Raw genomic sequence first — 24,913 nt, 5'->3', positions numbered from 1 at the left:
ATGTTTTTTCCCGCTAACTACCGTTCCCGTGGGAATTTTGTAATATCCTGTTGCAACTAAGCTTTAAGTTTACTAAAGTACCTGCATGCCAAATTTCAAACGTCTAACTTGAGTGGTTTAGATTTTTCATACAAAAGGATTTTCCCGTTAATTCGCGTTCCCGTGGGAATTTGTGAATTCCTTTCTTAGTGCACCTCCACGGTACCTAAGGTACCTGCATGACAAATTTCAAAGGTCTAACTTGAGTGGTTTAGATTTTTCATACAAAAGGATTTTCCCGCTAATTCCCGTTCCCGTGAGAATTTTGGGAATTCCTTTCTTAGTGCACCTCTACGGTACCTAAGCTATGTCCCTTCCAAATTTCAAATGCCTACGTTTAGCCGTTCAGGCTATGCGTTGATATATGTCAGTCACTGAGTCAGTCAGTTTCTCCTTTTATTTAGATTTGATTTTTTCATACAAATGTTTTTTCCCGCTAACTACCGTTCCCGTGGGAATTTTGTAATATCCAGTTGCAACTAAGCTTTAAGTTTACTACAGTACCTGCATGCCAAATTTCAAACGTCTAACTTGAGTGGTTTAGATTTTTCATACAAAAGGATTTTCCCGCTAATTCCCGTTCTCGTGGGAATTTCGGGAATTCCTTTCTTAGTGCACCACTACGGTACTTAAGGTATCTGCATGCCAAATTTCAAACGTCTAACTTGAGTGGTTTAGATTTTTCATACAAAAGGATTTTCCCGCTAATTCCCGTTCCCGTGAGAATTTTGGGAATTCCTTTCTTAGTGCACCTCTACGGTACTTAAGGTACTTGCATGCCAAATTTCAATTGTCTAACTTGAGTGGTTTAGATTTTTCATACAAAAGGATTTTCCCGCTAACTACCGTTCTCGTGGGAATTTTGTAATATCCTGTTGCAACTAAGCTTTAAGTTTACTAAAGTACCTGCATGCCAAATTTCAAACGTCTAACTTGAGTGGTTTAGATTTTTCATACAAAAGGATTTTCCCGTTAATTCGCGTTCCCGTGGGAATTTCGGGAATGCCTTTCTTAGTGCACCTCCACGGTACCTAAGGTACCTGCATGACAAATTTCAAAGGTCTAACTTGAGTGGTTTAGATTTTTCATACAAAAGGATTTTCCCGCTAATTCCCGTTCTCGTGGGAATTTCGGGAATTCCTTTCTTAGTGCACCTCTACGGTACTCAAGGTATCTGCATGCCAAATTTCAAACGTCTAACTTGAGTGGTTTAGATTTTTCATACAAAAGGATTTTCCCGCTAATTCCCGTTCCCGTGGGAATTTCGGGAATTCCTTTCTTAGTACACCTCTACGGTATCTAAGGTACCTGCATGCCAAATTTCAATTGTCTAACTTGAGTGGTTTAGATTTTTCATACAAAAGGATTTTCCCGCTAATTCCCGTTCCCGTGGGAATTTCGGGAATTCCTTTCTTAGTACACCTCTACGGTATCTAAGGTACCTGCATGCCAAATTTCAAACGTCTAACTTGAGTGGTTTAGATTTTTCATACAAAAGGATTTTCCCGCTAATTCCCGTTCCCGTAAGATTTTCGGGAATTCCTTTCTTAGTATACCTCTACGGTATCTAAGGTACCTGCATGCCAAATTTCAAACGTCTAACTTGAGTGGTTTAGATTTTTCATACAAAAGAATTTCCCTTCACTACTCTGCTCCTATTGATTGTAGCGTGATGAAAAGTAAACTATAACCTGTCCAGGAGTGTGAAGAATAATTGTACCAAGTTTCATTAAAATCCGTCCAGTAGGTTTTGTTTCTATAAGGAACATACAGACAGACAGACAGACAGACAGACAGACAAAATTTTTACTGATTGCATTTTTGGCATCAGTATCGACCACTTATCACCCCCTGATAGTTATTTTGAAAAAATATTTAATGTACAGAATTGACCTCTCTACAGATTTATTATAAGTATAGATTAAAATATCCCATACAAACTTTCAACCCCTATTTCAATCTCTTCGTCCCTTCTTTTCGCAATAAAAGGTATCCTATTTTCTTTCTCAGGGTCTAAAGATTGTCTGTGCTAAATTTAATCAAAATCGGTTGAGAGGTTTAAGCGGGAAAGCGAAACAGACAGACAGGACAGAGTTACTTTCGCATTTATAATATTAGTAAGGATTATTTTCCCTCGTTAAATAGTAAACAAACTAAGTGTAGGTGTTATAATTTCGTTGACGAACTGATTACCTATCCGTTTCTTTGTCTAAAATGAGTATTACCTTATTACTATGATTGATTACTGGGCTTAAAGTTCGTATAAATGTCTATCGAATTACCTCCTCAAGTTTAAAGCGTAGCTAGTCATGTAGTACTATATTAATTATGTGGTGTAAGTAATTAGATTTTATCTGTATGTAATGTAACAGTCAGTTGAATAAAAAAACTTATACAAATCAGATCAATTAATTGGCGTAATGTGATTCTAGAAAGAGTTTTAATGTTAATAGATAGCTAGCTATAGCTATGTGTAGGTTCCTGTAGGAATGAGATATAACTGTTTAATAAAGACAGTTGCATCAAAATTTTATCATAAATTCCCTAAATTATGGCGCCTACCTACCCTCTAAGTTAGAAAAGTGATCAAATACTAACTTGAAGTCACTCAGTTTAAAAAAAAAACATCGAAATCATTCCAGTAGCTATGGCGTCATGCGCTTCTTGACACGATCACGAAATCTAGATTTCCGCGGGAATGAGGTACTTTCCCGCCATAAAAAGTAGCCTGTGTCCGTGCCTAAGATCCTATCTTTAAATTAACCAAGTCTTATAAAATTCCGTTCAGACGTTAAGGCGTGAATGAGGCAAACTTTTAAAACAAACAATTAAAAATCACTAACGTAATTAGTTTTTTGTCTACTGCCTACGCCTTAAGTACGATAGCATAAATATTAATAGGCCATATCCTTTTCTAGATTACTATCTATCAGCTAACTAAATTTCATCAAAATCCGTTGAGCCGTTTAGGCATGATAGACAAAACTCCCAGCAAAAACCATAAAAAAATCACTAACTCAATTCAGTTTTCTGCCTACTTCCTACCCCCTAAGTACGATGACGTGATCAATTTGATCGTACAACCGTTTTTAGATAACCAACTATTACCTTACTAAATTTCATTAAAATCCGTTCAGCCGTTTAGACGTGAAAGAGCAAAAGTCCCAACAAAAACGACTACAAATCACTAAATCAATTTAGTTATCTGCCAACTGCCTACCCCCTAAGAACGATGGCGTGATTATTTATAGCCTATGACCATTTCTAGGTTATCATCTATCACCATACCAAATTTCATCAAAATCCGTTGAGCCGTTTAGGCGTGAAAGAGTAACAGACAGACAGACAGACAGACAGACAGACAGACAGAGTTACTTTCGCATTTATAATATTAGTATGGATAATTATTTATGTAGACTTAGTTATCCAGCAACAAATCTTGAGTCGATTTTAGCTCCCACTGTATTTTATCACATTTTTAGCCAGGACAAACATGGCCGTAAAAAAAGAACCCCGGGACAGAATCTGATAGAACTTTGCCAGAATCATAGGGAAAGCATAAGCTTTCATCTATACTTATAATAAATCTGTAGAGAGGTCAATTCTGTACATTAAATATTTTTTCAAAATAACTATCAGGGGGTGATAAGTGGTCGATACTGATGCCAAAAATGCAATCAGTTAAATTTTTGTCTGTCTGTCTGTCTGTCTGTCTGTCTGTCTGTCTGTCTGTCTGTCTGTCTGTATGTTCCTTATAGAAACAAAAACTACTGGACGGATTTTAATGAAACTTGGTACAATTATTCTTCACACTCCTGGACAGGTTATAGTATACTTTTCATCACGCTACAATCAATAGGAGCAGAGTAGTGAAGGGAAATCCTTTTGTATGAAAAATCTAAACCACTCAAGTTAGACGTTTGAAATTTGGCAAGCAGGTACCTTAGATACCGTAGAGGTGCACTAAGAAAGGAATTCCCGAAATTCCTACGGGAACGGGAATTAGCGGGAAAATCCTTTTGTATGAAAAATCTAAACCACTCAAGTTAGACGTTTGAAATTTGTCATGCAGGTACCTTAGGTACCGTAGAGGTGCAATAAGAAAGGAATTTCCGAAATTCCCACGAGAACGGGAATTAGCGGGAAAATCCTTTTGTATGAAAAATCTAAACCATTCAAGTTAGATGTTTGAAATTTGTCATGCAGGTACCTTAGATACCGTAGAGGTGTACTAAGAAAGGAATTCCCGAAATTCCCACGGGAACGGGAATTAGCGGGAAAATCCTTTTGTATGAAAAATCTAAACCACTCAAGTTAGACGTTTGAAATTTGGCATGCAGGTACCTTAGATACCGTAGAGGTGTACTAAGAAAGGAATTTCCGAAATTCTAACGAGAACGGGAATTAGCGGGAAAATCCTTTTGTATGAAAAATCTAAACCACTCAAGTTAGACGTTTGAAATTTGGCATGCAGATACCTTAGATATCGTAGAGGTGTTCTAAGAAAGGAATTCCCGAAAATCCTACGGGAACGGGAATTAGCGGGAAAATCCTTTTGTATGAAAAATCTAAACCACTCAAGTTAGACGTTTGAAATTTGGCATGCAGATACCTTAGATACCGTAGAGGTGTACTAAGAAAGGAATTTCCGAAATTCCTACGGGAACGGGAATTAGCGGGAAAATCCTTTTGTATGAAAAATCTAAACCACTCAAGTTAGACGTTTGAAATTTGTCATGCAGGTACCTTAGGTACCGTAGAGGTGCATTAAGAAAGGAATTCCCGAAATTCCCACGAGAACGGGAATTAGCGGGAAAATCCTTTTGTATGAAAAATCTAAACCACTCAAGTTAGACGTTTGAAATTTGGCATGCAGGTACCTTAGATACCGTAGAGGTGTACTAAGAAAGGAATTTCCGAAATTCTTACGGGAACGGGAATTAGCGGGAAAATCCTTTTGTATGAAAAATCTAAACCACTCAAGTTAGACGTTTGAAATTTGGCATGCAGGTACCTTAGATACCGTAGAGGTGTACTAAGAAAGGAATTTCCGAAATTCTTACGGGAACGGGAATTAGCGGGAAAATCCTTTTGTATGAAAAATCTAAACCACTCAAGCTAGACGTTTTAAATTTGGCATGCAGATACCTTAAGTACCGTAGAGGTGCACTAAGAAAGGAATTCCCGAAATTCCCACGAGAACGGGAATTAGCAAGAAAATCCTTTTGTATGAAAAATCTAAACCATTCAAGTTAGATGTTTGAAATTTGTCATGCAGGTACCTTAGATACCGTAGAGGTGTACTAAGAAAGGAATTCCCGAAAATCCTACGGGAACGGGAATTAGCGGGAAAATCCTTTTGTATGAAAAATCTAAACCACTCAAGTTAGACGTTTGAAATTTGGCATGCAGATACCTTAGATACCGTAGAGGTGTACTAAGAAAGGAATTTCCGAAATTCCTACGGGAACGGGAATTAGCGGGAAAATCCTTTTGTATGAAAAATCTAAACCACTCAAGTTAGACGTTTGAAATTTGTCATGCAGGTACCCTAGGTACCGTAGAGGTGCATTAAGAAAGGAATTCCCGAAATTCCCACGAGAACGGGAATTAGCGGGAAAATCCTTTTGTATGAAAAATCTAAACCACTCAAGTTAGACGTTTGAAATTTGGCATGCAGGTACTTTAGTAAACTTAAAGCTTAGTTGCAACAGGATATTACAAAATTCCCACGGGAACGGTAGTTAGCGGGAAAAAACATTTGTATGAAAAAATCAAATCTAAATAAAAGGAGAAACTGACTGACTCAGTGACTGACATATCAACGCATAGCCTGAACGGCTAAACGTAGGCATTTGAAATTTGGAAGGGACATAGCTTAGGTACCGTAGAGGTGCACTAAGAAAGGAATTCTCGGAATTCCCACGGGAACGGAAATTAGCGGGAAAATCTTTTTGTATGAAAAATCTAAACCGCTTAAGTTAGACGCTTGAAATTTGGCATGCAGGTACCTTAGTTAACTTAAAGCTTAGTTGCAACAGGATATTGCAAAATTCCCACGGAAACGGGAGTTAGTGGGAAAAAAACATTTGTATGAAAAAATCGAAACCGCGTAAGATAGATATTTTCAATTCAATTCAATTAAATTATTTATTGCATTCCATGTAGTACAATGGGGTGTTACATAGGCATAGGAACTAAAACATGGACCCTGTAGGGCACAGCAACGTTGAAGGGAAGAGAGGAAGTGTGTATTAAAATTAAAACTCAATGAACAATCAATTAAAAAAAAACAATTCAATCAATTGATTCAATCTAGCATGCATGCATACCTTAGTAAATATAAAGTTTATTTTTGGCTGTATTTTGAAAAATGGGAGTTATTGGGAAAAAAATTGTATGAAAAAATCTAAACTGCATAAGTTAGATGCTTGAAATTTGATATGCACTCCCACACACACAAAGATCTCTCTCTTATATAACACGCCACGCGGACGAAGTCGCGGGCAAAAGCTAGTTACATATAAGTCTCATCAGTGGAGGTTCTTGGACCAAGTTTCATACAAAAGTGCCCATTGTCATTTGTCATGCAGGTACCTTAGATACCGTAGAGGTGTACTAAGAAAGGAATTCCCGAAATTCTCACGGGAACGGGAATTAGCGGGAAAATCCTTTTGTATGAAAAATCTAAACCACTCAAGTTAGACATTTGAAATTTGGCATGCAGGTACCATAGGTACCGTAGAGGTGCACTAAGAAAGGAATTCCCAAATTTCTCACGGGAACGGGAATTAGCGGGAAAATCCTTTTGTATGAAAAATCTAAACCACTCAAGTTAGACGTTTGAAATTTGGCATGCAGGTACTTTAGTAAACTTTAAGCTTAGTTGCAACAGGATATTACAAAATTCCCACGGAAACGGTAGTTAGCGGGAAAAAACATTTGTATGAAAAAATCGAATTTTTCAATTCAATTCAATTAAATTATTTATTGCATTCCATGTAGTACAATGGGGTGTTACATAGGCATAGGAACTAAAACATGGACCCTGTAGGGCACAGCAACGTTGAAGGGAAGAGAGGAAGTGTGTATTAAAATGAAAACTCAATGAACAATCAATTAAAAAAAATCAATTCAATCAATTGATTCAATCTAGCATGCATGCATACCTTAGTAAATATAAAGTTTATTTTTGGCTGTATTTTGAAAAATGGGAGTTATTGGGAAAAAAATTGTACTTATGAAAAAATCTAAACTGCATAAGTATGCACTCCCACACACACAAAGATCTCTCTCTTATATAACACGCCATGCGGACGAAGTCGCGGGCAAAAGCTAGTCCATACTAATATTATAAATGCGAAAGTAACTCTGTCTGTCTGTCTGTCTGTCTGTCTGTCTGTTACTCTTTCACGCCTAAACGGCTCAACGGATTTTGGGTATGGTGATAGATGATAACCTAGAAATGATCATAGGCTATAAATAATCACGCCATCGTTCTTAGGGGGTAGGCAGTTGGCAGATAACTAAATTGATTTAGTGATTTGTAGTCGTTTTTGTTGGGACTTTTGCTCTTTCACGTCTAAACGGCTGAACGGATTTTAATGAAATTTAGTAAGGTAATAGTTGGTTATCTAAAAACGGTTGTACGATCAAATTGATCACGTCATCGTACTTAGGGGGTAGGAAGTAGGCAGAAAACTGAATTGAGTTAGTGATTTTTTTATGGTTTTTGCTGGGAGTTTTGTCTATCATGCCTAAACGGCTCAACGGATTTTGATGAAATTTAGTTAGCTGATAGATAGTAATCTAGAAAAGGATATGGCCTATTAATATTTATGCTATCGTACTTAAGGCGTAGGCAGTAGACAGAAAACTAGGTTAGTGATTTTTAATTGTTTGTTTTAAAAGTTTGCCTCATTCACGCCTTAACGTCTGAACGGAATTTTATAAGACTTGGTTAATTTAAAGATAGGATCTTAGGCACGGACACAGGCTACTTTTTATGGCGGGAAAATACCTCATTCCCGCGGAAATCTAGATTTCGTGATCGTGTCAAGAAGCGCATGACGCCATAGCTACTGGAATGATTTTGATGTTTTTTTTTACCCACGACGGAACGGAGCAGGTATATGCGTTTAGGGTGAGAGATGTTTGTGTGTGCGTTTGTGCAAAGAAATGTTATTAATTATCTTCTAAACTAATAATCCGATTTTGATGCGGTTTTCAATAACGGGTTTGTGTTTGATGAGTTCATGTTATTAGACAGGTGTCATGTCTGTAACTCACTAGGGGGCGCCACAATATTAGAGTTTAGAGTCAATATTATTCGAAACGCCTCTTCAATTTATAATAGCAATTTATTTGCAATAGTTTTTATTAGTTAATTGTTTCTGACAGGCGTTTTTTTTTTTCGGTTCCATTGATTACACGTAATTACGTCGAACACGGTGCTGTTTCATTGCTACCTAAATCCCTTAAAAATCAGTAAAAAGGCATATCAGGCATATTCATGGTCCTTCGAGCCAGATTTCAGAGAAGATCACAATCAATAAATTGTAGATAATACGAAGTGATTGGCGAAGATTAAAGAAAAATCAAGATCGACTATAAGTGGCACGTGGATTGTGTGGTCAAGTGAATCAAATTCATCCAATTAATCCTCATTTAATTCATAAACTTGAACCCATCACTCAATAATCAGGTAGTATTAAGTAAACAGCCTCCGTGGTCTAGTGGTTAGAGCGTTAGGCTCACGATCTTGTGGTCCGGGTTCGATTCCCGATGGGGACATTGTCGAAATCACTTTGTGAGACTATCCTTTGTTTGGTAAGGACTTTTCAGGCTTGAATCACCTGATTGTCCGAAAAAGTAAGATGATTCCGTGCTTCGGAGGGCACGTTAAGCCGTTGGTCCCGGCTATTAGCCGTAAAAATACCTCCACCAACCCGCAGTGGAGCAGCGTGGTGGAGTATGCTCCATACCCCCTCCGGTTGATTGAGGGGAGGCCTGTGCCCAGCAGTGGGACGTATATAGGCAGTTTATGTATGTTATGTATTAAGTAAAGCAAAGTGTTGTTAATTACGGTTAGTATAATTTTAATTACATTTATTACCCACGACGGAACGGAGCAGGTATATGCGTTTAGGGTGAGAGATGTTTGTGTGTGCGTTTGTGCAAAGTAATGTTACCACCTATCTTTTAAACTAATGATCCGATTTTGAGGCGGTTTTCAATAACGGGATTGTGTTTGATGAGTTCATGTTCTTAGACAGGTGTCATGGCTGTAACTCACTAGGGGGTGCCACAATATTAGTGCAAAACAATGTTGCAATATAATCAAAACGAAATGTCCGATTACAATAAATTCTGTTTTCGGCAATGTGTACGTGGTAGCTTATTGCATGTTCCCAAATAATATAAAAATTACGTCTTTCTAGAGGGTGCTACAATATTAGTGAAAAATAGTATTGCAATAATATTAAAACGAATTGTCCAATTTCAATGCGGTTTTCAGCAATGGGTTCGTAGTTGAATGGTGCATGGTCTAAGATAAGTCTTATGATATTAACTCACTAGGAGGCGCTGCTATATTAGTGTGAAACGTTTATATTGCAATATTATTAAAATTAAAACGTATTGTCTGATTTCAATGCGGATTTCAGGAATGAGTTCGTGGGTGATTGGTGCATGTTCTCAGATGAGTGTTATAGAGGGACTTAATATTATGTGGTAGGATGAATCACACTTATTGTTTTGCGAGATCTTACCTACACATTATATAGATTATAATTCGTATATGCTCTCTAAAAAGTCTGAAATAAAATTAAGCAAAATTAAAAATTTTGAAAAAAACCCACGACGGTAGAAGATATCGAAGATATCCTTAAATGTAGCGATAATAATTTTACCATAATACATAACCGAGGAATATCCGTCGGGGGCTGCCTTTTCTATATAAAATTTCAACAAAAATTTAATCATACTCATAAGTGTATTTTAAATCGTCGTTAAACATCTACAATTCTTCAATAATTGTATTAACGTCACTAGAAAAACTTTAGCTGGGTTAATGGCAGCCCCCGACGGATATTCCTCGGTTATGTATTATGGTAAAATTATTATCGCTACATTTAAGGATATCTTCGAGAAACAGACACGTTAGGAAAAAACTGTAAACATCCATATTCATTGTTTAGGTACTTAAGTATATCTATTACCGATGTCTCGAGATATCAACTCTTTTTTAGAAAGTATTTTTAAGTCTAATATAATATTTCGTTACATAATAATTGGGTTAAGTCGGGGGTTTTGAATTATTTTATTCTTTTTCGATGATATTTTTACCGTCGTGGGTTTTTTTCAAAATTTTTAATTTTGCTTAATTTTATTAAACTGAGTGACCTCAAGTTAGTATTTGATCACTTTTCTAACTTAGAGGGTAGGTAGGCGCCATAATTTAGGGAATTTATGATAAAATTTTGATGCAACTGTCTTTATTAAACAGTTATATCTCATTCCTACAGGAACCTACACATAGCTATAGCTAGCTATCTATTAACATTAAAACTCTTTCTAGAATCACATTACGCCAATTAATTGATCTGATTTGTATAAGTTTTTTTATTCAACTGACTGTTACATTACATACAGATAAAATCTAATTACTTACACCACATAATTAATATAGTACTACATGACAACGTATACTACAAGCGTAGCTAACGCTTTAAACTTGAGGAGGTAATTCGATAGACATTTATACGAACTTTAAGCCCGGTAATCAATCATAGTAATAAGGTAATACTCATTTTAGACAAAGAAACGGATAGGTAATCAGTTCGTCAACGAAATTATAACACCTACACTTAGTTTGTTTACTATTTAACGAGGGAAAATAATCCTTACTAATATTATAAATGCGAAAGTAACTCTGTCTGTCTGTCTGTCTGTTACGCTTTCCCGCTTAAACCTCTCAACCGATTTTGATTAAATTTGGCACAGACAATCTTTAGACCCTGAGAAAGGACATAGGATACCTTTTATTGCGAAAAGAAGGGACGAAGAGATTGAAATAGGGGTTGAAAGTTTGTATGGGATATTTTAATTTTAAAATATAAATCCATGAAACTTTATATTAGGTCTAGAGTTATCAGCTTACAAATCCCAGTATTGCGTATTTCGAAGAGGACGCAAACCGTTCAATATTCAACTAAAAATTAATGAGGGCGTAATAACTTCATCGGACTGTGTCAGGTATCTGGGACTCTGGTTAGATAAGTCTTTGTTGTGGAGGAAACATGTCATGGAAATTTACGAAAAAACAATGAAATTTTTAAATTTGTTAAGGGTTTTGGCAGGAACGGGTTGGGGTATACATCCAGTGCATTTGCGAAGACTCTATTTATCTCTTATTAGAAGTAGACTCGATTATGGCTGCTATCTGTACGATAATACTGCCAAGACACACGCTTCTAAATTGAATAAGGTTCAAAATCAGGCGCTTAGAATTGTAGGCGGTTTTATTAAAAGCACCCCAATACATGTAATGGAGAGTGAATTGTGTGTCCCGCCACTCTTCTTGAGAAGACATTATCTTGCTTATAAGTATTGTCTTAAGACGCGTTCTGTATCAGAAAGTATTACTGTCTCGTTACTGGATTCGCTTAGTAATCATTGCCGTAGCGGATACTGGGATAAAAAGAGAAAACCTCTGCTTGTAAAAACATTTGGAGAAACTAAAGGGGTCGAGATTTGGTCATCTAGTCCGTTAGGCATGTTTTCTTTGGACATCTGGGTTTCGAGAATTAGGATTAATGAAGTGATCCTTACTAATTTAGACTCAGTAAAGCTCCCGAAAAATAGCTACGATCAGAACGCTCTTAAATCTAATATTATGACAGAGTTACATGAAAAGTATTCGGGATGGCACAAAATCTATACAGACGGTTCTAAATCCGGTAACAACAGAGGTGCAGCCTTCTATGATTCGAAGTCTGGGACTAGTAGATTGTTTAAACTTGAGAAGGAAGTTTGTATCATGACGGTGGAACTGACTGCAATCTCAGAAGCCCTATCTTACGCACAGAGTTTGGAACGACAAACTATAGTTATTCTTACGGATAGTAAGAGTGCTCTTTTTCACTTGGTTCGATGCGCCTCTGGAGACAGAGGTGTTTCGATTGCCTATACAATATTGTCCCAAATTAATGGCCTTCATAATAGAAATAAAAAGCTGAGACTGCAGTGGATTCCATCTCACATAGGCATAAGGGGAAATGAACAAGCAGATAAATTAGCTGAAGAAGCCATCTTTAGGGGTATTCCGAGGGATGTTTTGCCAGGTTACTCTGAAGCGCTACCTAAGTTTAAAGACTTAACTTATTCCAGCTGGAGAGAGCACTTTGATTTAAGATCAAAAGACAAAGGCATATGGTATAGGACAATACAATGTGAGCCGCCTCGAATTCCATGGTTTTGTAAGACAAAAATTAAAAGATCGTATGTAGTTATGATCCACAGATTACGATCTGGCCACTATCCTTCGAATAAGTTTGCGTTTCTTATGAAAAAAATCGAATCGCCCAATTGTGATCTATGTGGGACCGTAGATGATGTTCAGCATATTCTGATGGAGTGCAAAAAGATTAATGATGAGAGGAAGGTTATTCAGAATATGCTGAAAATCAATCTTATGGACACAGGTATATTACAGAGCATCCTGGCGGACCCTTCCTCGGACTCCGTTAGAAAGCTCTGTGATCTAGTTTTTAGTCTAAATAAGTTAAATTGTTCGGTTTAAATATGTTATGGGTGAGTGTCGGAACGACGGGTTTGGTGGCGGACTTTCATAATGTTTTTTCGTGGGGAGTTGGGTTCCGGCATGGGGGGGGATGGTTCGTAGCTGAAGCTATCCTTTTTCATGTCGGAGCCCAATTTTTCGCGAGGGAATGGTGTGGGGGTTCGCTGCCGGGCTTGGCACGTTTTGATATTCATCCTCATAATAGATTGTAGTACATGTTAAGGATCGATGGAGCTGGCATGTTTTAAAAACAAAAGTTCCTAAAAATAAAGAGAGAAAAAAAAAAAAAAAAAAAAAAAACTTTATATTTAAGCACTTGATAAAAAATAATTAAACATTTGTTCTAGCGTTGCTGAAATTTCGACCAGTGAGGGGGTGAAATGAGGGTTGAAAGTTTGTATGGGAGTTCGTCATTTTTGGGGATAAAACCACGAAACTTTATATTTAGGAACTTGATAAGAAATAAAAAAACAATTTGTTAAAGCGTTTTTGAAAATTTGATCTTTGAGGGGATGAAATAGGTGTTGAAATTTTTATGAGGTTCGTCATTTTTCAAGATAAAAATATTAAATTTTGTGTTTAGGCACTAAATAACAAACAAAAAATCGTTTGTTCAAGCATTTTGAAATTTTTACCAGTATGGGGGTGAAATACGGGTTGAATGTTTGTATGGGTATTCGTCATTTTTGAAGATAAAACCATGAAACTTGGTACGTAGGTCTCTTAGGATGTGCAGAGTTTTTCAACAAACGGATTTTCCGAAATTCGAACGGAACGGAACGGATTCGGAACGGGAACTACGAAGCCAAACTTTTTGTATACAAAATATTAACCACTGAACCTAGGAACATGATATTTAGTAGTTTTGGGTGTATCAAGTTAAAAAAATTTGGCTTTTGTAGATAAAGTTCCTTTTAACGAATACTCTGCATCGCCGCCACTGCCGTCGGTCGTCGTTCGTCGTCGCGCACATTCGCCGAAGTGTGGCGGCAGTCAACGGCGCTGTCTTGTGGTGGGGGAGCGCACGTGGTGTATACGTGGCCTGCTCGCGAGTGTCGAGTCCAAACAATCTCCACATTTTAACAAATAATAACAAAATAGCAAACGTTGTGTACAAAAAAGTTTTAAATTAGGTCATTTTAAAATATTTTTGTACACAACGTGACGCTGACCCCTGTAAGTGTCTTGGACATAAGGGACCGATAAATATTCCTAGGTAATTTCTGCCACTCAATGGAATACATAGGTACTTTATAACGACTGTAAACAGATATTTTTTATTTTTTTTAAATATACCTACTTACTCTCTTTTAATCACATGCTATACCGTTCCTTTTATATAATCCTTAATATTCAAATTATAAGTACGCAGACGAAGTCGCGGGTACCAGCTAGTATCCTATAATCGATTTAGAATTATTAGCCATTGTTTGGAGTGTGCGACATTTTAGACCTTACTTGTACGGTAGAAAGTTCAAAATTATTACTGACCATAAACCACTTATTTATTTATTTAGCTTGACAGATCCATCCAGCAGGTTAACTAAGTTTAGACTCTATCTCGAAGAGTACGATTTTGAAATTGAACATGTTGCGGGTCGAAACAATGCAGCTGCAGATGCATTGAGTCGTATTCCCTTAACTTGTGAAAGCCTAAAGTCGATGTATGAACAAACAGTATCTGTTATAACTCGGTCAATGAGAAAGAAATTCGATGGACATATTTCTGGTATACCTGAGAACGGAAATCCCCCTGGGCCTGATCAAACCGTGGCGGTGGAAGTCCTCAAAAACCAAACAATATTATTGAGCTAATTTTTACTGAATGTGTAGATTGTTACAAGAGTAGTAAAGAAAATATAATTTCTAGTGCGGGTTATTGTGTATATGTGACGTCACAATCAGCGATTTATTTAAGTACCCGATCGTTATCAACCCCAGAGGAGTTAGCGAGGGACTTGGAGGCCTTATGCAATAGGTTGAAAATCACAGAACTTTTAATAATAAAAATAGAAAAGTAAATTCTATAATGAAAATACTCGTACGAGTCTATAAAAAGCTTACTATAGCTTGCCCGCGGTTTTTGATAACCAAGAATATTACTAAAATAACGGATAAGGGCGAAATAACAGTAATCTTGAATGATTTTCATATACTACCCACTAGCGGTCATGCAGGAGTCAATAGAATCCATACTAATATTATAAATGCGAAAGTAACTCTGTCTGTCTGTCTGTCTGTCTGTCTGTCTGTTACTCTTTCACGCCTAAACGACTCAACGGATTTTGATGAAATTTGGTATGGTGATAGATGATAACCTAGAAATGGTCATAGGCTATAAATAATCACGCCATCGTTCTTAGGGGGTAGGCAGTTGGCAGATAACTAAATTGATTTAGTGATTTGTAGTCGTTTTTGTTGGGACTTTTGCTCTTTCACGTCTAAACGGCTGAACGGATTTTAATGAAATTTAGTAAGGTAATAGTTGGTTATCTAAAAACGGTTGTACGATCAAATTGATCACGTCATCGTACTTAGGGGGTAGGAAGTAGGCAGAAAACTGAATTGAGTTAGTGATTTTTTTATGGTTTTTGCTGGGAGTTTTGTCTATCATGCCTAAACGGCTCAACGGATTTTGATGAAATTTAGTTAGCTGATAGATAGTAATCTAGAAAAGGATATGGCCTATTAATATTTATGCTATCGTACTTAAGGCGTAGGCAGTAGACAGAAAACTAATTAGGTTAGTGATTTTTAATTGTTTGTTTTAAAAGTTTGCCTCATTCACGCCTTAACGTCTGAACGGAATTTTATAAGACTTGGTTAATTTAAAGATAGGATCTTAGGCACGGACACAGGCTACTTTTTATGGCGGGAAAATACCTCATTCCCGCGGAAATCTAGATTTCGTGATCGTGTCAAGAAGCGCATGACGCCATAGCTACTGGAATGATTTCGATGTTTTTTTTTAAACTGAGTGACCTCAAGTTAGTATTTGATCACTTTTCTAACTTAGAGGGTAGGTAGGCGCCATAATTTAGGGAATTTATGATAAAATTTTGATGCAACTGTCTTTATTAAACAGTTATATCTCATTCCTACAGGAACTTACACATAGCTATAGCTAGCTATCTATTAACATTAAAACTCTTTCTAGAATCACATTACGCCAATTAATTGATCTGATTTGTATAAGTTTCTTTATTCAACTGACTGTTACATTACATACAGATAAAACCTAATTACTTACACCACATCTATACTTATAATAAATCTGTAGAGAGGTCAATTCTGTACATTAAATATTTTTTCAAAATAACTATCAGGGGGTGATAAGTGGTCGATACTGATGCCAAAAATGCAATCAGTAAAATTTTTGTCTGTCTGTCTGTCTGTCTGTATGTTCCTTATAGAAACAAAAACTACTAAACGGATTTTAATGAAACTTGGTACAATTATTCTTCACGCTCCTGGACAGGTTATAGTATACTTTTCATCACGCTACAATCAATAGGAGCAGAGTAGTGAAGGTAAATTCTTTTGTATGAAAAATCTAAACCACTCAAGTTAGACGTTTGAAATTTGGCATGCAGGTACCTTAGATACCGTAGAGGTGCACTAAGAAAGGAATTCCCGAAAATCCTACGGGAACGGGAATTAGCGGGAAAATCCTTTTGTATGAAAAATCTAAACCACTCAAGTTAGACGTTTGAAATTTGGCATGCAGGTACCTTAGATACCGTAGAGGTGTAATAAGAAAGGAATTTCCGAAATTCCTACGGGAACGGGAATTAGCGGGAAAATCCTTTTGTATGAAAAATCTAAACCATTCAAGTTAGATGTTTGAAATTTGTCATGCAGGTACCTTAGATACCGTAGAGGTGCACTAAGAAAGGAATTCCCGAAAATCCTTTTGTATGAAAAATCTAAACCACTCAAGTTGGACGTTTGAAATTTGGCATGCAGGTACTTTAGTAAACTTAAAGCTTAGTTGCAACAGGATATTACAAAATTCCCACGGGAACGGTAGTTAGCGGGAAAAAACATTTGTATGAAAAAATCAAATCTAAATAAAAGGAGAAACTGACTGACTCTGTGACTGACATATCAACGCATAGCCTGAACGGCTAAACGTAGGCATTTGAAATTTGGAAGGGACATAGCTTAGGTACCGTAGAGGTGCACTAAGAAAGGAATTCCCGGAATTCCCACGGGAACGGAAATTAGCGGGAAAATCTTTTTGTATGAAAAATCTTAACCGCTTAAGTTAGACGCTTGAAATTTGGCATGCAGGTACCTTAGTTAACTTAAAGCTTAGTTGCAACAGGATATTGCAAAATTCCCACGGAAACGGGAGTTAGTGGGAAAAAAACATTTGTATGAAAAAATCGAAACCGCGTAAGATAGATATTTTCAATTCAATTCAATTAAATTATTTATTGCATTCCATGTAGTACAATGGGGTGTTACATAGGCATAGGAACTAAAACATGGACCCTGTAGGGCACAGCAACGTTGAAGGGAAGAGAGGAAGTGTGTATTAAAATTAAAACTCAACGAACAATCAATTAAAAAAAAACAATTCAATCAATTGATTCAATCTAGCATGCATGCATACCTTAGTAAATATAAAGTTTATTTTTGGCTGTATTTTGAAAAATGGGAGTTATTGGGAAAAAAAAAATGTACTTATGAAAAAATCTAAACTGCATAAGTATGCACTCCCACACACACAAAGATCTCTCTCTTATATAACACGCCACGCGGACGAAGTCGCGGGCAAAAGCTAGTGTTAAATTATATTAAAAATACGTTTTCTGGCCAGGTATGAGTAACGATGTTATAACATTCGTAAAACACTGTAAACAGTGCCAAGTTGAGAAACATACGAATAGGCAAGTCAAGGAACCAATGACTTTGACTACCACAGCCAATTCGGCCTTTGAGAAAATACACTTAGATATAATGGGCCCACTAGATATAGATGAAAATAATTTTAAGTATGTGTTAACGCTTCAATGCGATTTAAGTAAATATGCTGAAGCATATCCGCTTCAAACAAAAGATACGGTTACAGTAGCTAATAGTTTCGTAACTTATTTTATTTTACGTTATGGTATCCCACAGGAAATACTCACTGACCAGGGAACCGAATTTATGTCTTCTGTCCTTTTTGAAGTCTGTTCATTGTTGAAAGTTAAAAAATTAAATTCGACAGCGTATCATCACGAGACTCTAGGCTCTCTTGAAAACACTCACAAAAATCTGGGTGCATATCTCAGGATTCAGTGCAGGAATAATACTACAAACTGGAGTAGTTGGTTACCATACTGGTGTTTTTCGTTTAACACAACAGTTCATACTGAGACAAAGTATACACCTTACGAACTTGTATTTGGAAAAACATGTAACTTGCCGAGTAACATAAGTTTGCAATTAGAACCATTGTATAATTATGACGATTACCCTAAGGAACTGAGATTTAGACTTCAAAAGGCTCAAAGCGACGCAAGAAAAAATTTAATTGTAAGTAAAGAACAAAGAAAAAAAACTTATGATAAAAGATGTAATCCAATGCTGTATGCGAAAAATGACTTAGTATTATTAAAAAATCAAACCGGTAGTAAGTTGCAAAGTATTTACACTGGTCCATACGAGGTCGTAGAAGACATGTCTCCAAATGTAAAAATTATGAAAAATGGGAAGGAGTATGTCACACACTAAAACAATACGACGTTATTTTTTGCTTAAAGTATTTTAGTTTAGTTTTCTGTAATCTATACTTATAATAAATCTGTAGAGAGGTCAATTCTGTACATTAAATATTTTTTCAAAATAACTATCAGGGGGTGATAAGTGGTCGATACTGATGCCAAAAATGCAATCAGTAAAATTTTTGTCTGTCTGTCTGTCTGTCTGTCTGTCTGTATGTTCCTTATAGAAACAAAAACTACTGGACGGATTTTAATGAAACTTGGTACAATTATTCTTCACACTCCTGGACAGATTATAGTATACTTTTCATCACGCTACAATCAATAGGAGCAGAGTAGTGAAGGGAAATTCTTTTGTATGAAAAATCTAAACCACTCAAGTTAGACGTTTGAAATTTGGCATGCAGGTACCTTAGATACCGTAGAGGTGCACTAAGAAAGGAATTCCCGAAAATCCTACGGGAACGGGAATTAGCGGGAAAATCCTTTTGTATGAAAAATCTAAACCACTCAAGTTAGACGTTTGAAATTTGGCATGCAGGTACCTTAGATACCGTAGAGGTGTAATAAGAAAGGAATTTCCGAAATTCCTACGAGAACGGGAATTACCGGGAAAATCCTTTTGTATGAAAAATCTAAACCACTCAAGTTAGACGTTTGAAATTTGGCATGCAGATACCTTAAGTACCGTAGAGGTGCACTAAGAAAGGAATTCCCGAAATTCCTACGAGAACGGGAATTAGCAAGAAATCAGAAATCAGAAATCAGAATCATTTATTCAACGTAATTATCATGGATAAACTTGTTGAAGGTCAATGTAACATTTTTGAATTTACGTCATTTCGCAAGGTGTTATGGCTGAGGAGAAGAAATGACAAGAAACTGCAACAGCAACACATCTTTTAAAAACCAATGAGGATATACATTACAAGTTATTTAATAACTAGAGGAACACAGTCAATACCAGACATTTTTATCATTTAGGTAGTCATTAATCTTATAATAAGCTTTTTTACATAAAGTAAGCTTCACGTGAGCTTTAAATTTATTTTCTGACAAATTTAAAATATTATCTGGTATTTTATTGTAAAAACGTATACATAACCCCAAAAAAGATGAATTTAATTTACTTAATCTAGAATTTTGAATAGCAATTTTATGTTTATTTCTTGTATTGTAAGTATGCCTTTCACTGTTTCTCGGAAGGAGAGATAAGTTTTTACGTACATACATAATGTTTTCATATATATATTGACTTGCGACCGTCAGTATATTTATTTCTTTAAACAGCTCCCTCAAAGAGTCCCGACAACGCAGCTTATAAATAGCGCGAACTGCTCTTTTTTGAATGATGAAAATAGTTTCTACATCAGCGGCTCGACCCCACAGCAAAATACCGTAAGACATTATGCTGTGGAAGTAGCTGAAGTAGACAAGTCTAGCAGTGGGTACATCTGTGAGTTGTCGGATCCTTCTGACGGCATATGCTGCTGAACTTAGCTTGCCCGCTAGTGATACAATATGTGGGCCCCATTGAAGTTTTGAATCTACAGTAATTCCTAAGAAAACGGTGTGTTCAACAAAATCTAGTTTCTCGTCGTTAATTTTAATGTTATTATTTACTTTCTTTACGTTTGGTAGAACAAATTTAATACACTTCGTTTTCTTAGCATTTAGAACTAGGTTATTTACTGTAAACCAACTTAGAACCTGCGACACAGCGCTGTTTGCTTCGTCAAATTCCTCTAACTTTCTGTCGATTTTAAATATAAGAGAAGTGTCATCCGCGAACAGCACAATGTCAGCTTGGTTCTGTACTACATAAGGTAAATCATTTATGTACACTAAAAAAAGAAACGGACCCAAAATGGATCCTTGAGGAACTCCCATTTGAACATGAGAGCCCGAAGAAGTTGTACTATTGATTTGTACCTTTTGTATCCTACCACCTAGATATGAATTTAACAAACTGAGAGCTCCATTATTTAGTCCATAGTGCCTCAATTTCAAAAGCAAGGTCTCGTGATCCACGCAGTCGAACGCCTTAGACAAGTCACAGAATACTCCTACGGCATTTTGCGACTTCTCCCAAGCATCGAAAATGTGTCGAACAAATGTCACACTCGCGTCTGTTGTAGACCGACCCTTAGTAAAACCAAACTGCTGGCTGTGGAGTAAGTTATTTAAATTAAAATGACATAGCAGTTGGTCGAGAATAATTTTCTCGAAAATTTTACTAAGTACTGGTAGAATAGAAACCGGTCTATAATTCGTGGGGTCTGATTTTGTGCCCGATTTAAAAAGAGGTATAACTTTACTGATTTTCATTAAATTTGGAAAAGTGCCATTTTCAACACTCATATTAAAAATGTAAGCTAGATATGGTGCTAAGATATCAATAACAGAGCTCATCAATTTGACAGACAATCCCCATAAATCTTTCGAGGTTTTAAGTTTCAGCTGTTTGAATACTTTAACAATACTACTCGGATCAACGCGTTTAAAATCAAATAATTCAGTGCAAGCAGTAACATTACTTTTTAATAATATATCAGCTTGAACAGGAGAGGACCTGAGAGATTCTGTAGTTTTTACAGGGATGTTCGTGAAGAATTTATCAAAAACTTCAGCTACATCTTTATCTTGTTTTACTAACCCAGTGCCCGATTCTATATTGTATTCTAATTCACGCGGTTTAGAAGCCTTTGTTTCACTATTTATTACTTGCCAAACTGCCTTTATTTTATTATCCGCGGTCTTTATTTTACTACTAATATGCATCTGTTTGGCTGTATAACACACTCTTCGAAATATTTTAGAATAATTTTTGACGTAGCTTTTGAAACTATCAGCGTGTGTATACGTTTTTTCCTCATATAAAGAATAAAGAGTATTTCTACTTTTGCGAATGCCTACGGTAGCCCAGTCACTGAACTTGAATGATTGACTGTTGGTAACTACCTTTTGAGGAAAATTATTTTCAAATTCTTTATGGATAATAGTGAAGAAATCCCTGTAAAAATCGTCAGGATTGTCTGTATCAAAGTTTGGACAAGGTAAGTTACTAATAAGACTATTTCGATATTTCTCTATCCGATTATCAGTGATGGGTCGAGTACTAAATTTAATTTTTTGCACATTTTTAAGTACTGGAAAACTAACCAACTGCCCACTGTGATCAGACTTAAAACAGTTAAGGATACTGTTATCTTGGAAATCACAATTGCAAAAAATGTTATCTAAACATGAGGCAGTTGTTTCTGTAATTCTAGTTGGCTCCATAAATATATTAACAAGGTTAAAAGATGTAAACAAACTTAGAAATCTAGTTGTAATTGAATCTACTTCATATAAATCAACGTTAAAATCTCCACACACTATAATGGATTTATTACTTTTGGATATGACCTTCAGTACATTTTCCATCACTGATTCAAAAACTGTGAAGTTAGCACTGTATGGGGGTCTGTATACGGCCACAACAATATGTTTCTCTGTTTCTATACATGAAATCTCCATAGTGCCCTCTATCGAAAGTCCAGTAATATCTTTGCGTTCTTTATATTTTAAACTATTTCTGATAAAAATAAGGGAGCCACCACGTATTTTGATCTTTCGACAGAAAGCGCTAGCCAAATGATAATTTTCAAAACCGAATAACAATTCATAATCCTTAAACCAATGCTCAGTAATACATAAAATGTCAATAAAAAATGTCTCTAAAAATAATTCTATGTCCAATTCTTTGCCAGAGAAGCCTTGAATATTTTGGTGAACTAGTTTTAATATTCCAAGCTTCTCTTTTGTCTTATTGTCTAGTTTAAAGATGAAGTACCATTCGTGGTACATGGCTGACTACCGTCAATAAAAGGTTTTGTACTGTAGAAGACAGTACAGTCAATAAGTTTACTGCCTGGTCTGGCAGAAATGTCTGTAATATAAAAAACTAGTACTGAACATATAATTTTTTTAAAGTACTTAGATAGATATATTCTATCTGTCGTTATTAAACAATTTTGAATAAACTTATTCAAATCTAAATAAATAATATTACTGTGATGACAGGTTCTGTTGTAAAGGTGTTGGTTGAGAGAAAATATATAATTATTTTCCTCACTAGCTAATGAATTTGAGTATGGAAACGAACAAATAATTAAGTTTCCACACTCAACAGTCATTAGCGACCTATGATACTTAGATAACTGCTGTTTTGTGAGCCCTGTACTATTGCCTACTAAAAGAATAACGGTAGTGTTCGCATCATATTTACACTGGAATAGTTTTGTGATGATTTGTGAATATGACGCGCCAGGCATGCACACATTAATAATGTCATGATCAAAAGAGTTTTTTAAAAGTGGTCCTAAACCTATGCCTATATCGTCCGAGAACACAACAGTCTTTTTCGTTAGACGCGGGACAAAGTCTTTCTGGGGCGCGACGTTGTCCGGCAATGCGGCCGCGACCTTTCCGGGCCCTCGCAGCGCCCCACCTGGCGGCGCAGCGGGCGGGGGCGCCGCAGGCGCTTGCGCCGCGGACGGCGGCACTGCCGCTGACGCCCCGCGCCTCGAGGCTCCGCGGACTCTGACCCTCCGCGGCTCGGCTCCCGGCGGCACATCACCGGCCGGCGCGACACTCGGCAGCGCGGCACACGGCGGCTTGTTGTTGGGCGGTGCGGTGTCGCACATCACTGCGGACAGCGGCGCACCGTCGGGGAGCACGGCACCGCGTTTCGCAGCTCTTCGCGGTGTGGCCCTTGCCGGCGCAGCACTAGGCAACGCGGCAATAGGCGGCGCGGCTCTGCGTGTCGCAACCCTACGCGATGTGGCCCTTGCCGGCGCAGCACTAGGCGACGCGGCACTGGGCGGCGCGGCTCTGCGTGTCGCAGCCCTACGCGATGCAGTCCTGGCCGGCGCAGCAATAGGCGACGCGGCGATGGGCGGTGCGGCTCTGCGTGTCGCAGCCCTGCGCGATGCAGCCCTGGCCGGCGCAGCAATAGGCGACGCAGCACTGGGCGGCGCGGCTCTGCGTCTCGCAGCCCTACGGGGCGCGGTACCTCGCGGAGCGGTCTCGCGCAGCGTGGTACATGCGGCGCTAGTGGACGGTGAGGCTCCAGAAATTACGACCAACCCCCCGCGCTGCAAATCCTCGCTAGACTCGCTGCTTGTTTTGGCGCGGAGTGTTTCCAGCTCCAGGTTTCGGTCGTGCACCAGAGACTCAAGCCGTTCCGTATTAATAACCAGGGACTCTGTTGCCTTGATGTGTTCAGTGATTTCCTTCTGTGCATTCCCATATAATTGCTGTAAACGTGCTAATTGGCGTTGGAGCTCACAGTTTTCTTGTCTCAATTTATGTGTTTCTTCACAACCTTCATCATCATCACTATATTTATCACTCATTGAGGTGAGATGGACTCATTATTTTGGCAATTTTCTCCACGGACTAACTCATTGTATAACGCCATAGTTTGTTGTGACTCGTTGATGGAATGTTGGTCCTCATGAGCTTTTATTGTATTGTAGGCTATAGCAACCTGTTGCTCTAGTTCTCTGATACGATTTAGAGCAGCCTCATGGTTGTTTCGACATTCATCCTGTGAGTTGATCACGGATTGTAAGTAGTCCCGTTGGTGTTGCAAGTCCTTATACCGACCATCTAACTCGGTGAGCTCGTTCTTTAAAGACAGTATTCTATTATTTACATTAATTACTTCTGCCTCACTCTCTTCATGTTCTTCTAGAAGCTTCTTGCATTCTTCAGCTTCTCCCCCGGACCTCTGAGCTGTTCAGACGTGAATTTTAGCGAGATCGTACATCAAATTTATTTTAAAATTCGGGGCACTTCACGTCATAAATCAATCATAAATAATAGGAGTGCATAAAGTGTGCTATCGTGGCCCGAGCCCCACCTTGTTGTGTGTGAATCATCTGTGTGTTACTATCCTACTGTGAGTACTGTTTTTTGCTAAAGCGAGTAGGAACTATACAATAACTAATACTTGACGAGTGAAAGAAAGAAATAACGCATGTGTAATCAGCTTACGCTTGTATAATAAGTCTGCGTATAGTGTTGGGTGTCTGCTTACACTAGACGGAAACTGGTTTTGTTCCTGAGGCGTCGATAGCTACCCAGCGAGGTTGACCTGTGTGGTTACTGACAACAAACGGCGCCTACGCTACTTAACCGCTTCTTTTCTCCTGGTACTTTTTGCTTCAATTCAACATGCCATTAAATCACTCGCCTCCAAAGACACCTATAATGACAAAGCAAACAATACCTACAACTGCTAATGACGCGCCGGTCAGTAGCGGCGAGACGGGTCGGTTTATTACTGCTTCACAATCTGCCGGTTTGGTTT

At 37.5% G+C, this 24,913-nt stretch overlaps 1 protein-coding gene across 1 annotated transcript in view; it reads right to left on the bottom strand.

Moving 5' to 3' along the window:
• The window catches only part of LOC126381437 (uncharacterized), a 31,557-nt gene extending 7,603 nt beyond the window's left edge, over nt 1-23,954 (bottom strand). The window contains exons 1-2 of the mRNA XM_050030910.1: nt 23,612-23,954; nt 23,048-23,245 (exon numbers count right to left, since the gene is read on the bottom strand). Coding sequence (XP_049886867.1) covers nt 23,048-23,245; nt 23,612-23,954 — 541 coding nt within the window. The remainder of the gene's footprint in view (nt 1-23,047; nt 23,246-23,611) is intronic.
• Between the last annotated feature and the right edge of the window lie 959 nt (nt 23,955-24,913).

This window comes from Pectinophora gossypiella, unplaced genomic scaffold (assembly GCF_024362695.1).
Source record: "Pectinophora gossypiella unplaced genomic scaffold, ilPecGoss1.1 Pgos_52, whole genome shotgun sequence".
NCBI classification, from domain to species: domain Eukaryota; kingdom Metazoa; phylum Arthropoda; class Insecta; order Lepidoptera; family Gelechiidae; genus Pectinophora; species Pectinophora gossypiella.
This window is presented reverse-complemented; position numbering and strand designations above follow the sequence as displayed.